General features: G+C 33.4%; 1 protein-coding gene across 2 annotated transcripts in view; it reads right to left on the bottom strand.

The window, feature by feature from the left end:
- The window catches only part of LRP6 (LDL receptor related protein 6), a 133882-nt gene that overhangs the window by 45629 nt on the left and 73434 nt on the right, over positions 1–14819 (bottom strand). For both annotated transcript variants that reach the window (XM_016156367.2, XM_016156368.2), the window contains 4 exons: positions 12570–12766; positions 10660–10791; positions 7704–8100; positions 6470–6641 (listed from right to left, as the gene is read on the bottom strand). In XM_016156367.2, coding sequence (XP_016011853.1) covers positions 6470–6641; positions 7704–8100; positions 10660–10791; positions 12570–12766 — 898 coding nt within the window. The remainder of the gene's footprint in view (positions 1–6469; positions 6642–7703; positions 8101–10659; positions 10792–12569; positions 12767–14819) is intronic.

Raw genomic sequence — 14819 nt, 5'->3', positions numbered from 1 at the left:
TGCACAACGATATGCATATAATTAACCCTATTCTACCATACACTTAAAATGGTTAAGATGCTATGTTTTATGTTGTGTTATCACAATTAAAAAAATAAAGATGAAGACATATGAAAAGGACATAGGAATCAACTTGAAGGTGATTCTTATGAGAATTCTGGGAAATTTTTATAACAATATAATGATGATAATGGACTATACCCTATAGAATAAAATAAACATCTATAGATCCAGATTGATATACATGAACAACTGAATAAATAGAGGCAAGGGGACAGTTCTTCCATATGAGAGAATTCCAATTAATAAATATAACAGGAATAATGGAAATGGTATCAATGCTAACTTCCTGGAGTTGATAATTGTTCTAAGCTGGGTGAAAGATACAGTATTCTTGCAAATTTTCTGTTTAAGCCTGAAATTATTTCAAAATGAATAGTTAAAAAGAGGCAACAGAGCATAATACAAAAAGTACTGTATTAGGAATCAGGAAACTTGAATTCCATTCTTTCTAAATAGAAAGCTATCTAACCTTGGGCCAACGAAGCTAACTAAGCAAAAAGCACCAAGCACTGCTGAATTGTAGGAAGAAAAACTTGGAATAAAAAAAAATGTTTGAGTGAGTATATGATACCATCTAGAAATCATAGCTAATTTTATGACATCTGAAAACAGCTTTATTTTATTCAAAAACAACAATACTTTGAAAACCCATAAAATGTTTACTTAATATCTGTAGATGAAATCTACCGCAGCATAGAGGGGTTTTTGACATATTTTAAGAACAACATTGTAACTAAAACACAAAAGCAGTATTATAATTCTCAACCAAATATAAAAGCCAATTTGTGAGTCAATCCAATATCAAAAATAAATGAACAACAAACAAAAAAATTCTGAATGGGGCTATATTAATTGCATAAAGCTTCTAATTTCATTCCTACTTACAAACTTTCCAAGTCTCAGCAGATTTCAGCTCAAAATTATAAATGAAGTACTAAACACCAGTCTATTGAAAATCTCAGTACAAAAAAAGGGATTCTAATTCTTCTCTGAGATTATTTCAGATCAAATCTAAAAAAAAAAAAATTATAGTATAAAATGAATGAAGAGTCTGAGAAATCGATTATAATAGAGTTCGACAACACAAAAAAATATGGGGCCTGCATATAACATTTTTATCAGGTCTAACTGAAGGAGAATCCACTGTTCATTATGGATTACTTTAGGAATGACTATTACACAGAATCTTTCAATAGCTGGTGATAACTTTAAATTGAAAAAAAGTTTAAAATGCTTGTCACTGTTAACTTCTCAAAGGTTTGCAAATTTCCTCCCACGAAGTCTCAAAATTGTGATCCTTGCCAGTATGTACCTGCCTACTCTTCCATATCCTTCCAAACCTTGAAAAACAAAAATTAAATCTCTGTGACCTTTTTAAAATGTTTCCCACCTACAGAGAAATAATAACCTCCTAAAAACAATGTTTTACATGGACTCTATTAGTAAAAAACAATGACATATTTGACAAGCTTCAAAGAATAGTTTTAAACATTTCAAATGGAAACTAAAAATGTCTCCACATATTAAATGATTTTATATTAAAACATAAGAAAAAGTGTAAATGCTAACATTTAAAAAAATAATCCAAGAGCAAGTTCAAACGTGTTCACTAAAATGCTAAGTACCAACATGAGTCAGATTATCTTACACATAGATATAACTATACTTATTTCTAAAGGAGGCAAAGCATCTTGATTACTGTCAGTTCAGGAAAGCATGATTACACTTATCACCAAGGACTGTTCTCTCATCATGTACATGCAATAACTTTTTTTAGAGTCAGACAAAGTCAAGTGGATAATGAGACAACTGAGCATATAACTGGAGGATGTACTACTTTGGCTGCTATAGACTATAACAAGTTAAATAATGTTGCTAGAATTGTACATGAACAAGTAACTTTCGAATAGTTGTTTAAAAATATATTATTATAAGACATACTCCAAACAGATGCAAGATGATATAACAGGGCAGCACCATGTTTATAAACTCAATGTAGTCCCCAAATCCAGGTATTCTGTTGAGCCGTGGAATCTAACAACAGAGTTTATCAATATCATCTTCTGTTATTGTATGTTAAGAAGGTGACAGGAAAAATACATATTCACATACGTACACATAGTGTGGTAAAATAGTAGAAATGGGCAAAGATTAAAGTATTTAGGTTCAGTATCTTGATTATCTAAAACTGAAAGTATACTATAATCTATTTTAAAGAACACTATTATAAACTAGTAAAGATTCAAAAGGAAGTACTTGTTTGAACTTGTCATATAATCAGAAGAGCTTTATCTCAACAGATGACTATATTATGATTTCTTGAAGAAGTAATCTTAGAAACAAACAATAAGAAAAATCAACATAAATGGGTCCTTATGTGTTTTAATAGACTTACATGATACATAGGCTAAAGATGCTAGACAAAGAAATTACTTTAAAAAGAAATATGAATACTTGAGAAACAAGTTTCCTTATTAGGGTATTGATAAAATACAGGAAGTTGTCATGAGAGTAAAATGTAGCACTGCAATTTCAGCCTTAGAATATGAAATAGAACATTCACCAAATGCCAAGTTTTCGGCACAGATCCTACACAATAATTCCCTTTATTCAAAATATCTTAGTACTCAAGGTTCTAAAAATCTCCATTTCTGTTTCCAACAAAATTATGCCAGGTATAATTAGATTTGAACAAAACTACCTGCAGGCATTGTATTCTCCAAAGCAGGGAACTTAACAATAAGGGGGATTTCAAAACACATCTACAGGCCCTTTAAGTAGATGATAAAATCTCTCTTTTTACCCCTAATTACTAAGTGTCACTGAATTTGTCCACAGAAACTAAGATATGAAGGAAGGAAAAAAGTGAAATAAAAAGTATTTAATGAGAAAATAAATTGTGAACAAAATTTAGCTGCGACAGTATTATTTTCGATAAAACCAGTGATTCAAAACACATTAATTTTGTCAATCAGTTAAACTGAGATGTAATGAGAAAAGCATCTCCCAAAAGATACAAGATAGCAATGTATTCTTAACTTTCTATAATGGCAAGTAAAATGCTTTAAACTTATGAATTATCAATGATATGTCTGCTGTTGGTAAGCAGTACTATAGGCCTTCAGTGCAACAGATGTTTTTGGCAGTGAAATGTAACCAAGAAAAATCAGAATGTTGTTAAGGAACAATGTGTTTCTGCCTACTGCAGGGTCTTATAAAACAGAAATAAAGGCTTATCTGATGCTTCTATCAGAAAAACAGAAATAATCCCTTCTGCTAATGCTTTAGTACTTTATTATAAGGAAGACCCCGAACATTGTATTAATACTAGGGCAGGGCAGGGGGTCGGGGAAGGTCCAGTGCTGACAACCAAATCAGAAGCTTGTTCATAAAAGGCAATGAAATGATTTCAGCATAACAAGAAAGCAGCACAAACAAGTACCGGCATGTATCTTTTTACTATCACCTACAGGTAAGTGGTCACTATCAGCTGACCATTAAGGAAATCAGACATATCCTCATAGACACATTCTTTTATCAAAGCATCAAATATTATGACAGTCTTTTAAAAATTTTGATGTCATTAGCAGTTCCCTGTATCCCATCCCTCTTTGCAGAAGATGGTTATAAACCTCAGGTAAACCTGTTCGTTCCTTCTGCAATATTGTACAATAAAAATTGACTCTGAAACCCAGAGCTCCCATTCATTACTTTTCTCTGGTTTCCCTAATCCTTAGCCCTAGTTCCCCAATATATCTAGCATCTGATTATATCTCCCTTATATAAAAAGGAAGTGAGAACCTGATCTAAGGAACCTTCATTGAGGGAACAGATAGTGAACAAACATTCCAAGCTTTTCCTATAAGATCCACTCAAAACACAAGAGTTTACTGTGCCTTACCTTGTTACATAATAATTTACCAAACAAGTACCTTTTCTTCCCCATTGCACTATAAACACATATAGGGCAGTTTGATCCCAAGCAAACTCTAAGTCTTCCAGAAAAGAACAGGGCTGTTAAAGTCATAATCTGATTTTTTTATAGACCCAGGAAAAAGCAGCTTTCGTTCTTGGGATGACAAAAGCTGAAAAGCTTTCTAAGAGGATGGGCCTAGAAGAGAACATGTGACCTAAACTAGGGTCAGATCAGTATTGAGGATCAGCTGCTACCTAACAAAAAGCTAGCAAATAATCTCGGAAAAAGTATTTTAAAAAGTATGTTTCAAGTTCAACACAATCTACCTACTATTAAGTAAACCAAGATGAAAAGCTGGTGATGGCAGTTGCTTATATAATCACTTCTAGTCTCAGAAAGGGAAACCAACAGTTTTCTCCCCCAATTATGCAAGATTAATTTAGATAAAGAACTGAGCTCTTTCCTTAGTTTGCTATAAATTAATTCTACACATTATCATAAATTAAGGGAATAAATAAAAATACCTGTTCTCTATTTCTCAAATGTGTTTGTGAAAAGAAAATGACAAAAGCATTGATGCTCAATTAAGGAAATTTCATCAGAATCTCCAGAGGAAAGACTAGAGGAGGTCTTTGTGTATATAATTTGCTGGAAGAAAATGAACCACTAACTCCAGCTGTATTCCAGCAAACCTGGAGGAAAAGACATAGATCTGAAAGATAGCTTTAAGGATGCTGGTACCACTCAGGGAAGAAGGAGAAATTGAAGAGCAAATGACACCACTGTACACTCATATATAGCTCGAGAAAGCAGAACAAAGAGGCCAGAATGAACACTAATTTTAAGATATATACTCACTGCAAACTAAGAAAATGAATCCTGTTTAATTAATATATTTTGTTATGTAATGTGTTTTCATTTTTATTCTTAAACAGTCACTCAAAACCTCCATAAATTCTCATTACCTGAATCTCTCCTGAACTACTAGTGAGTTTGAATAAATTTCTCTAAAGTGCTAAAAAGTGATCTGTAGTGGGAAAATAAGACTTGTTTCCCGTAAAAACAAATGTTTTATTTACAATCTACTCAGTCAGGCATAGTAAGCTAAAAAAGATAAAGACCAAATATGGAATTTAAAAAATCCCTACAAAATAATAAATAGAGTGCTCTTCCCTAATATAAATGATGTGTTCTTCCCTTATGTACATTCTTCTTGGACACATGGGCTTTAAACTGTTTTTGTAAGAATAGTAATACCTCCACACTCATGTACAGTACACAGTTGGTCAACAATAACACATTTGTGAACTGGTTGAGAATGGGTGTGCAATTTGTATTCAAGCCAACTCAAGTGAAACTAATAGCCTGTCTGAAAAGTGAACCCATAACCTTTGTCTCATTAGCAATGCTCTCCAGCTGTTAAAGACTCAAACACTAACTTGGATTTAAAGGCGGGTAGGGGGATAGTGAAAAACTAACAACAGGGAGAAAATTTATATAGTCTAGTCTATGCAAAATTTTCTATTAATGGAAACCAGCTGCAAGAATAAGAGATGCAGTTCTCAGTATTTGAGCCTAGTGGGAATACTAATGTTTTTTTTTTTTTTTTCCATTCCAAGTTTCCATTCTAAAAGGAAGGCCCTTTAATTCATTACTCACTCAGAATTACCTTTCTGAAATAACTGCTCTAGGTCCCAAATTATCTATGTATTAGAAGATTTCTGCTGTAGCTATGAAGAGCCATTCAAAGCCACTCCTTATATGAGAGGTTATGCAGCCCCCAAAAGAATATTGTGATAGAAATTCTGTTTTAAGTATGAGACCCAGATCTCTAGCAAACCCTAAATGAAGTTGTGAAATTTAGACTTCACACTCAATATCAAAGATTTATGCCATTTACAAAACACTGTGATAAAATATTCACCACTGGTTGTTTCCACCATAATTCTATTCTGATGGCCACAACTTAATTCCATCATTTGGTAATTATCTTTTCCCTAGCTTTGGTTAATTAATCTATCACACAGTTCATAAATCAATTTAAAAACTGTTTGCATTTAACAATTTTAATATTTAATATATGCCATCACTGGTTCCCAACACCAATAACAAAAAAAGCATGTATGGGCTTTGTTTTCTAATATGACTACAAGCTCTTCCAGTATAGATCTTAGCATAATACTTGAGTTGTGCAGAAACTACTCCTAGGAAATCTAGGCAGTGGCTTTTACTATAATGCAGAAAATTATTCACATAAACTTTTAAAACTAGAAATAGATGAATACCCATTTCTCATGCCAGTATAGCTCAAAAGTCCTAGGGTTAGGTACAAGAGAATACATAATGCCTAGAATCCTAAAATTTGAGTAAAATTTCTATAAAAGATACGTCTGGAACCCCAGACAAGATGTAAGAATATCTGTATCAAATTACCATCAACTCAAAACCATTATAAAAACTGGTTTTAAAATGAAAAAGCGAGAAACAAACCTCAATTTTGTCTGTTTTGGCATCTCCCCAGTATATTTTGCCTTCATCATAATCCAAGGCTAAACCATTTGGCCAACCAAGAGAAGTGTTAACCAACACTACTCGGTCAGAACCATCCAGAGCTGCTCGCTCAATTTTCGGGATTTCTCCCCAGTCAGTCCAATACATGTACCTATAGAAGTATACAGAAAATGAGCTAAAAACAGATAATAGAATGTAACTTTCAGATATTCTAAAATTGAGATCCACCCCTCATACTACACTGTTATCATCAATTAACACCACAGGAGAAAAAAACCAGGACTTAACCATACCAAAAGCATGTTTAAGACATTTATAACAGCAGTGTATAAGCTTATAAGAAATTTTCTGATTAAACAGTGTTTTCTAGAACTGATCATGAAAATGACTTCTAAGAATGAGAATTCCATTTTTAGTTACGTTTTTAAAAAATATTTTGGGTTCCTTCTCCTGAATGATCCTTTCTTTTGTCATCTGGCTTGTCATCCAACCCAAAAAGGTTACCCCAGTGGTAGTATTCAGATAACAAACTGATTTCCCAAAATAATTCACTCTTCCTGTGGTGCTAAGTGATTCTTGTGGCTCCTGGGAGTAAAAGTGGCTCTAAGGCATTATATACACTGAAGTGTAAGGATTTGTCACTATGTTCATCCTCAAAATGAATCTCACAGTAACGAATAACATCGGTGGGTATGTGGAAAGCTGTTTCCCTGGACTGCAGTCAGGGTATTATGGCTTAAAAAAAAAAAAAAAAAAAAAGGAAAAAAAGACTGGGTGTAAAGCTGCACATCCTGACAAAGTTTTGGAAATCAAGTCATAAATATATAAAGATATATTTTTTACCATATCATTCTAGAAATACTGCAAATGGGACAAAATTCTTTTATGGGAAGAGAAAGAGTTCTGAAAACAATTTCTTTCCACATTTTTCATGGTCATGATGCAACCTCGGCAAAATCTGCAGCCAACACCCAAAGTCAGCAAGCACTGACTTTTAATTTAGAAAGAAAAGTATTCAAACATTCAAGGAAAAAAACTAGCAATTCTTTAACTTGAGATTTTATTCTAATCACTACATTCTAAAAATGGACAACCATTAAAGAGCTATTTTCTGGAAACCAACACAGGATTGATACTGTTTTTGTCAATATTTTTAGAGACCTGTAGAAAACAGAAACACCAGGCAAAACTTTCTATCAACAGAGCTTCTTACCCAACCATGGGATCTAACACAATAGCCCGGGGTTCCTCTAAGTCCTCTGAAATCAAGATCTTCCTCATGGTGCCATTGAGCCTTGTCACTTCTATCCGATCAGTGCCAGTGTCTGTCCAATAAAGATTTCGGGCAACCCAGTCAACAGCAATACCATCAGGGTGTGCAATTTGAGCGGTGACCACAAACTGACTGCCAGATCCATCTATGAATGAGCGGCGTATGGCCCTCACTTCATCATCAGTCCAGTAGATATAGCCTTCCACAGGGTCATAATCTATCGCAATGGCATGACGGATGTCTTCTAACTGTAGAACAATGTCTGTGAAGTCTGGTGTATCCAAAGAAATGCGTCTCAAGTCTGTCCTTCGGGCTAAAAGCAACAATTCAGTGGCACCTAGGACAACAAAGTGAAAAATATAGGGGGGAAAAAAAGAATTGAAACCTGTAGGCAAAATTTAGCCACTCTAAATAAAGAATGCAGAACTTCTTCAGGAATTGAAAAGTAAATGAGTACAAAAAGATACAAGGGTCTATTTAGGGTGGAAATGTAAAGTAATGCAGTGAAATAGGAATTTAATTATGAGGTGAAGCTCTGTAATGGCAGAGCTCTCCCAATCAAGTTTTGATTCCTTCTCTGGTTTCATTCATTATACAGGCCCAGAATTAAAACAGCTACTTAAAGGTATAATGAATAAAAAGTAATGATTAGGAAGCTAAGTAGCTAAATATTAAAGGAGGAAAGATACATAATATAGATTCTTTGTTCAAAAATATGCTTAAAAAGGTAAGGAAATCTAGGACAATAACCTTTAGTGACTGATGAGAATGTTCTAAAATTGGTTTGTGATGGTTACACATTCTGTAAATTTATAAAAATCGCCGTCTTATACATTTGAAATGGCTTGGCTGCATTTTATGATCTATAAATTATATCTTCGTAAAGCTGTTTTCACAAAGAGATCTATAAGACAATGCCTGACAGAATTAGGACGAAAGAGGCTATGGAGAAGGCTAGCAGCACTAGAAAGAAGGAATCAGATAAATCTAATACAGTGGTTAAAAGTAAGAGTTGTGGATCTGCTAAAACTGGATTCAAGCAGCTATACAAACCTAGGCAAACTATCTACTCTCTCTAAGCCTAAATTTCTTCATCTGGATCTTATTAGGGTTGCTGTGAGGATTAAAGGAGATAAATGTAAAACTCAGGAATGTACTACACATAAAAGTACTCAATAAATATTAGCTAATAAATTATTATCATTAGAAAATATTTTCAAATTTTTATTTCACTACTCTTTAAATCAGATTTATGAAATATTTTAAACCCAAATTAGTATTCAATAAAAACACAGCCAAGAATGAGAATATTAAGCTCAATCTTTTTTTGTTTTGATTTTTAATGTTCAAGTAAATCACTAGCAAAAATTCATCTAACTACAAAAGCTAATAAAAGATAGTAAGCAAGTTGACATCTGAAAGAGTGAAAAAAGATTCCTAACCAAAGAAATGAGTCCAAAAGAAAATACTGGCATTAAACTTCAAGCATCAATCTGGAATTACAGTTAAAAAAAATGAAAACAGTAAAGCTTTCAACATCAGCTTTTTGAATGTAGGACTAATTACAAATGAACTCTATCTTGGAGAAAATACAGTCCTAAATGCCACAGCAGGCACCAAAGAGGAATAACTTTGTAAAATTCATTGCCTCTGCTAACTACCAAAAGGAGCCAGCCCAAAACTTTGCAAACAAAGACGTTATAGAAAGTGAAGCTGTTAATTTGAGCAAGGTGATCAAAACAGAATAGTTAACTTAAGGCTAGTACATGCCAAATATATATCTGAAATTCAAAATACGTGTTAAACGTGTACATTTGCACACTGTGACGGAATAGACAGACCATTATTGCTAAAACAAATCCTCTGTTTTAAAGTCAAGCTACATTTTTAAACAAAAAAGCGACATTACAAAAACCTTTTGTTTTAAATTGAAACCAAATTATTGTTTGCCATGGAAACCGTCTGACAGGAGTCAGCCAGCTTCACCTTTGACTATGAGGATAATTTATCAATGCCAAGTCATGACAAATATCCTGTATACTGGCTCAATTCCATCTCTCTGACTCTCTGACCCCCTTGCCAGGAACTCTCTAACCCAATCCGAAATAAAGGCTTCTGCTTTTTAGAGTTGGATAAAGAAGCCACTGCTAAATATAACAATTTTCTTACCAGGTCTTGCTGGTGGCTAGAGAACCAGATGGTGATCCATAGGGATAAGAATGAAGAATAACATTCTCATTAAGAAGAAAAAGAGAAGAACTGGTGTTCTCCCAAACCAGAAGTCCCTTGAAATGTCCTAATCAGTATACTTCTCCAACATGCCCTCTCTCTACAGGGAATTAAGAAAGTAAGGAGAAGAGGCAATGTAGGTGTTAAGTATAGAAAGAGGTTGCTTTAGACAGTACAATATGGAATTTTTTCTTTTTCTGAAAGCACTTCTCTGTTGTTAAAAGGCAATCAAAAATACTATTCAAACATTTTTAGAAAATATACCCCATGATAATCTTTATAGTTAAAAATTTAATAAACCTCGTTTCATTGCAGAAGTTCTTTATATACAAGTGCTACCTACTGTTAAAAATGTCTGCTTTGAGAATACTCATTTCCATAGGAAACGAATATATCTGTAAGATTTGATAGAGAAAAGAAAGAGCACCTCCTAATATTTTCCAAATTTTTAATATTTAAAAATTTTAAATATTAATTTATAAAATACTATGTAAGGTCATAAAACACAAAACATTCCTGTTATATAACCAAATATGAACACTAAGGTTAAGTGACTAGTCTCCTAAAGCATTGTAACCTACAGAGCTTACTAAAGAGAAATAAAATAAATTATAAAGAATCCCAATTGCTACCTAAAATTTTTCCTTTTTAGAAACCATCTTCTTACCATCTTTGCAGGTTTTTCCATTCTCCAGGAGTTTGACCCCAGTCGGGCAAGCACACTGATAAAAAGGCTTGACTGGAGACATCAAACACAAGTGGGAACAACCACCATTATCAATTCCACATGGATTTGTAGCTGTCAAATATAAATCACACTGATTAATACCAATGATTACAGATGACCTCCCTCACTTTAGGTACACAAAGGTTAACAACCATAACATAAGCAACTGTGATAAACCGAATTATTACCAAATGTCATCCAGGTGCTTGACTACCAGACCATCTGCAAGGAAGGGAATTAATCAGTGAGAATTTAGCATTTTGTATCCAAGAGGAATACAAAAGAAACAAAGCAGGTGGCCCCTGCCCTGAAAGAGCTTATAATCTAGTCGGTACAAACAATAAAACTAGAAAATAATACAATAAAATAAAACAGTGAAACTAAATGCTATTTTGGACAATACGGACTGCAAATAAATAGAGTCAAATGGGAAATAAATCACTAGGCAGTAAAACACTGAAAAAAAACAAAGTTTCATGGAGGAGGTAGGACATGACCGGAAATTTAAAAAGATAGAAAAAATAGGTAAGAGGACATTTCAAGTGTAGTGAAATCATATGAATATAAGCTTGGAGGCTGTACACTGGGAGACAATAAGGTGACTAGTCTAACTAGAGATTATGGTTTCCCACTGACTAATAAGAACTTAATGTGAATGAGAACAGACTGTGGCTGAGGGCACTGAAAGTCCAGAAAAGTAATTACAATGACCAAAAATCACACTTTGAAAAGATTAACATGAAAAAGATAAGGATATGGATTAAACAAGAGAAAACTGAGAAGCAGAGATTAGCAAATTTGTAGAAACTAAGGAAAGGGATTCATTTAAATAATATTCATAGAAAATATCAACATAATTATCAATGAAAAATCAAAATATGAAAGATAAAAGGAAATAATATCAAAGATAACTGCAAATTCTCAAACTAGTAAAACAAAGAATCAACAGTGCAATTTAGGAAAAAAATAAGTAAATTCTTTTCTGAGGGCTAACCATGATAATTAAAAATTCATACAAGTAACTAAATATTTTCTTTTTAACAGATGAGTAATGCATACATTTAAAAACATTTTTATAGACTCACGATAATAAAATTCTAATAAAACAAATTCAACATCTAAAGATACGACCCCCTAAATGGAAGGAGCTAATACAAAGCAATGCATAATCCAAAAACCCTTTATTTTTGGCTATGGAATACAATCAGAGACATGCCAAATATGTATTTACACACAAGTGCCAAACACTTAACATTCTCATATTCCTTTTTAAACCTAATTCTTGTCTTCTTTTACAAGCCATTGTTATTCAGCAGTCACAGTCCAAGTCATTGTAAAAGTTGACCAAAAACTAGAAGCAAAACTAAGAAAAAAGGAGGCTAGGGCGTATGCACAGAAAAGTTTAAGCAGGTACTTTATTCAGCAACCTGAGGTACTTAACACCACCGGTCAGATTAATAGAAGATTCCATTCAAAAAAAGTATGTGTTTTTAAATATACTCAAATGAAACAAAATCAAACACAGAGAGAAATAATATAAGCAAGAAATGCATTGTGTATAAGCTTAGCGTATGAGCTAACTCAATTTCTTACTTATTTCTCTCTCTTCTCTACCTCCATAACCCTAGACTCAAACAAGGAGCTAAGAGGGGGTCTGTAGTAATAGATATCAAGTTACAAATGGTTTAGGTTGTTGTTTAACCTGAATTATATTTTGATATTTTCCCTATTTTTTACTTCTCCCCACTACCTCCAGATATGTCCTTCTTCCTCCTGCCTCTCAGGAACACCAGACATCACAGTGCTACAAAGCTATTCCAACTTGCAATTTAAAAATCAAGATCACTTACCATTTGGCTGCCTCTGCTGGCTGAAAGCATGTATATCCATGGGAGAGAAGATGTTAGAATGGATTTCACGCAGACCCTCGCCAGTGTGCTTGTTGCAAGCCAAAATGGAGTGTGTATTCCAATCAGTCCAGTACAATGTGTCCTCAAATAACGTCAAGGCAAAAGGATGTGGAAGGGAACCTTTAACCACTGCCTGCCTATTAACACAAAGAGAAAAACGCAAACATTTCTATATTTTCTTCTTTTATCAAAACTTCATCTCTCCCACTAATATGCTCCTATAAGCCACATTAATATATATAAACCTTGAGTAATACATAACTTAAAGTCAAATACAACTGCGAAAAATAAGTCACAATGTAATTTCAAATATATTTCCATGGTGTCCAAAACCTCCAAACTAAGCACTTTAGAATGGTCCCTAACTTGGCAGCAGGCCCCAGGTTCACTAGAAGCTTCCAGACAGAGAAGGCCCAAGTATTAGCACTGTGGTCAAGTTTCCATCTCTAGACTCACATCTTCCATCCTTCCACATAATTCATCTCGTTAGAAGGAGAAACATGGGCAAAAAGAAAAATCCTGGAGTTTACAGCTGGCGCTAGGAAGTAGTTTTAAATCAGCAATAGGTTTTTCCCTTCTTGATGTGAAAGAGCAAACATCTGAGCCTGTTTATTTCATCATTCCTTATGGTTTTGGTAACTGAAAGTAAAAACATACACAAGGCTAAAAAAAGGCGCTCTGGTAGAGCTTTCTCTGCAAATCCCAGTCTAGCTCTAACAAAAGATCATCTCATCTGGCTTTCTGCTACATGGTTACTTAACCTTCACAAGTCATGTAGCAAAAAGAAAGTCCTACTACTGGCAGAATGTGTTCATGAGACAAAACAGACCTAAAAATTTCAAAAGCAAGCCATGCTATATGAGAAAAAAGGTAGAAAGCCTGATTAGTACTCAAGGCACAGAACTCTTCAGCATCATGGAGAAGTACATAATTAGAAATACTCTTGAATAATGATCAAAAAATGTTTTGAGCCAAAATAATATTCAAGAAAATAAATGCTGTGACATTTTCATGATATCAAATACAATATTTTCATAAATATCCCAGCTTGGAGGGAGGAAAAGACAGAAGGAGGATGGGTGGGAGGATGTAAGCAACTAAAGAGAAATACAGAGTATCACCTATTTTAGGGAAGATAATCCAATTTTAGGTCCTTGAGCTTATCTGATGATCTGTAATATCTAAGATACTGCCAGTAAAATAAACTTGAAATCAATAAAATATTTTTTTCTCTAAGAATTTGCAGGTTATGTGCATGAAATGATCCTAGGTGTTTTATATTTGGGCCAGATATTTAAAAATTGAATACAAGATTAGCATGACTAGTCTACCAAACAAACTTTCTGTTTTAGAACCTCATACCTATTTTGCCAGCTCACATCACCAATTTGCTCCTCTCATTTTTCTTAATTTCCTCCTCCCTAGCAGATTACTTTTCTCTCTTATTTCCCAAAAGGAACTGTCACGACATCTACTGAAGTAGTTTCTTCCACTTTTTAAATAAAAAGCTTTATTAAGTTCACTAAAGTGATTATGGCATTTATAGAAGTGATATCACAGTTTAAGTCCAAATTTAAATAGATCTGCATTTTTCACAATGTCTTCCAAAATTCATTATGGTAGGACATAAAGAGAGAGTGCTGAGAAGTTGCCAAGAAAGACAACACAACTGAAAAATAGAGAATACTGGAAACTAAATTACTTAGCGCTTTATTAACAAACTTAAAGAACTGCGTATCAGATCTTTGAAAAACTTTGGAGAGAAAAAAGCCTTTTAAGTCCTTTGTATGTTATTAAATAAAAAGTTAAAATTTAATCTAATGAAGTAAATACCATAGAATAAACAAATAGGAAAAACAAAATCCCTCCTTAAAAGATACACTCATTTTATATATTGAGTAAAAACATTTATATGTTGATAAGAAATCAAACAGAGCTGAGTGTCCCTGACACTTACTACTTACATTATTTTTGCAAGCTTTGTTCTCCTCATTTGTAAATGAAAATAATCTAACCTCATTGATTTATTGCGAAGATTAAATGATAATATGTTTAAAAGCATTTAGCATTATGCTTGATACTTAATAAACTCATTTCATAAATGAGTCCTCAATTTCAGGACACGTTTTCAATATTTTAACATTTCTGAGATAGGAAACATTTTACATCTAAAGTGATCATTTCATTTGG

Source organism: Rousettus aegyptiacus, unplaced genomic scaffold (assembly GCF_014176215.1).
Source record: "Rousettus aegyptiacus isolate mRouAeg1 unplaced genomic scaffold, mRouAeg1.p scaffold_m13_p_2, whole genome shotgun sequence".
NCBI classification, from domain to species: domain Eukaryota; kingdom Metazoa; phylum Chordata; class Mammalia; order Chiroptera; family Pteropodidae; genus Rousettus; species Rousettus aegyptiacus.
This window is presented reverse-complemented; position numbering and strand designations above follow the sequence as displayed.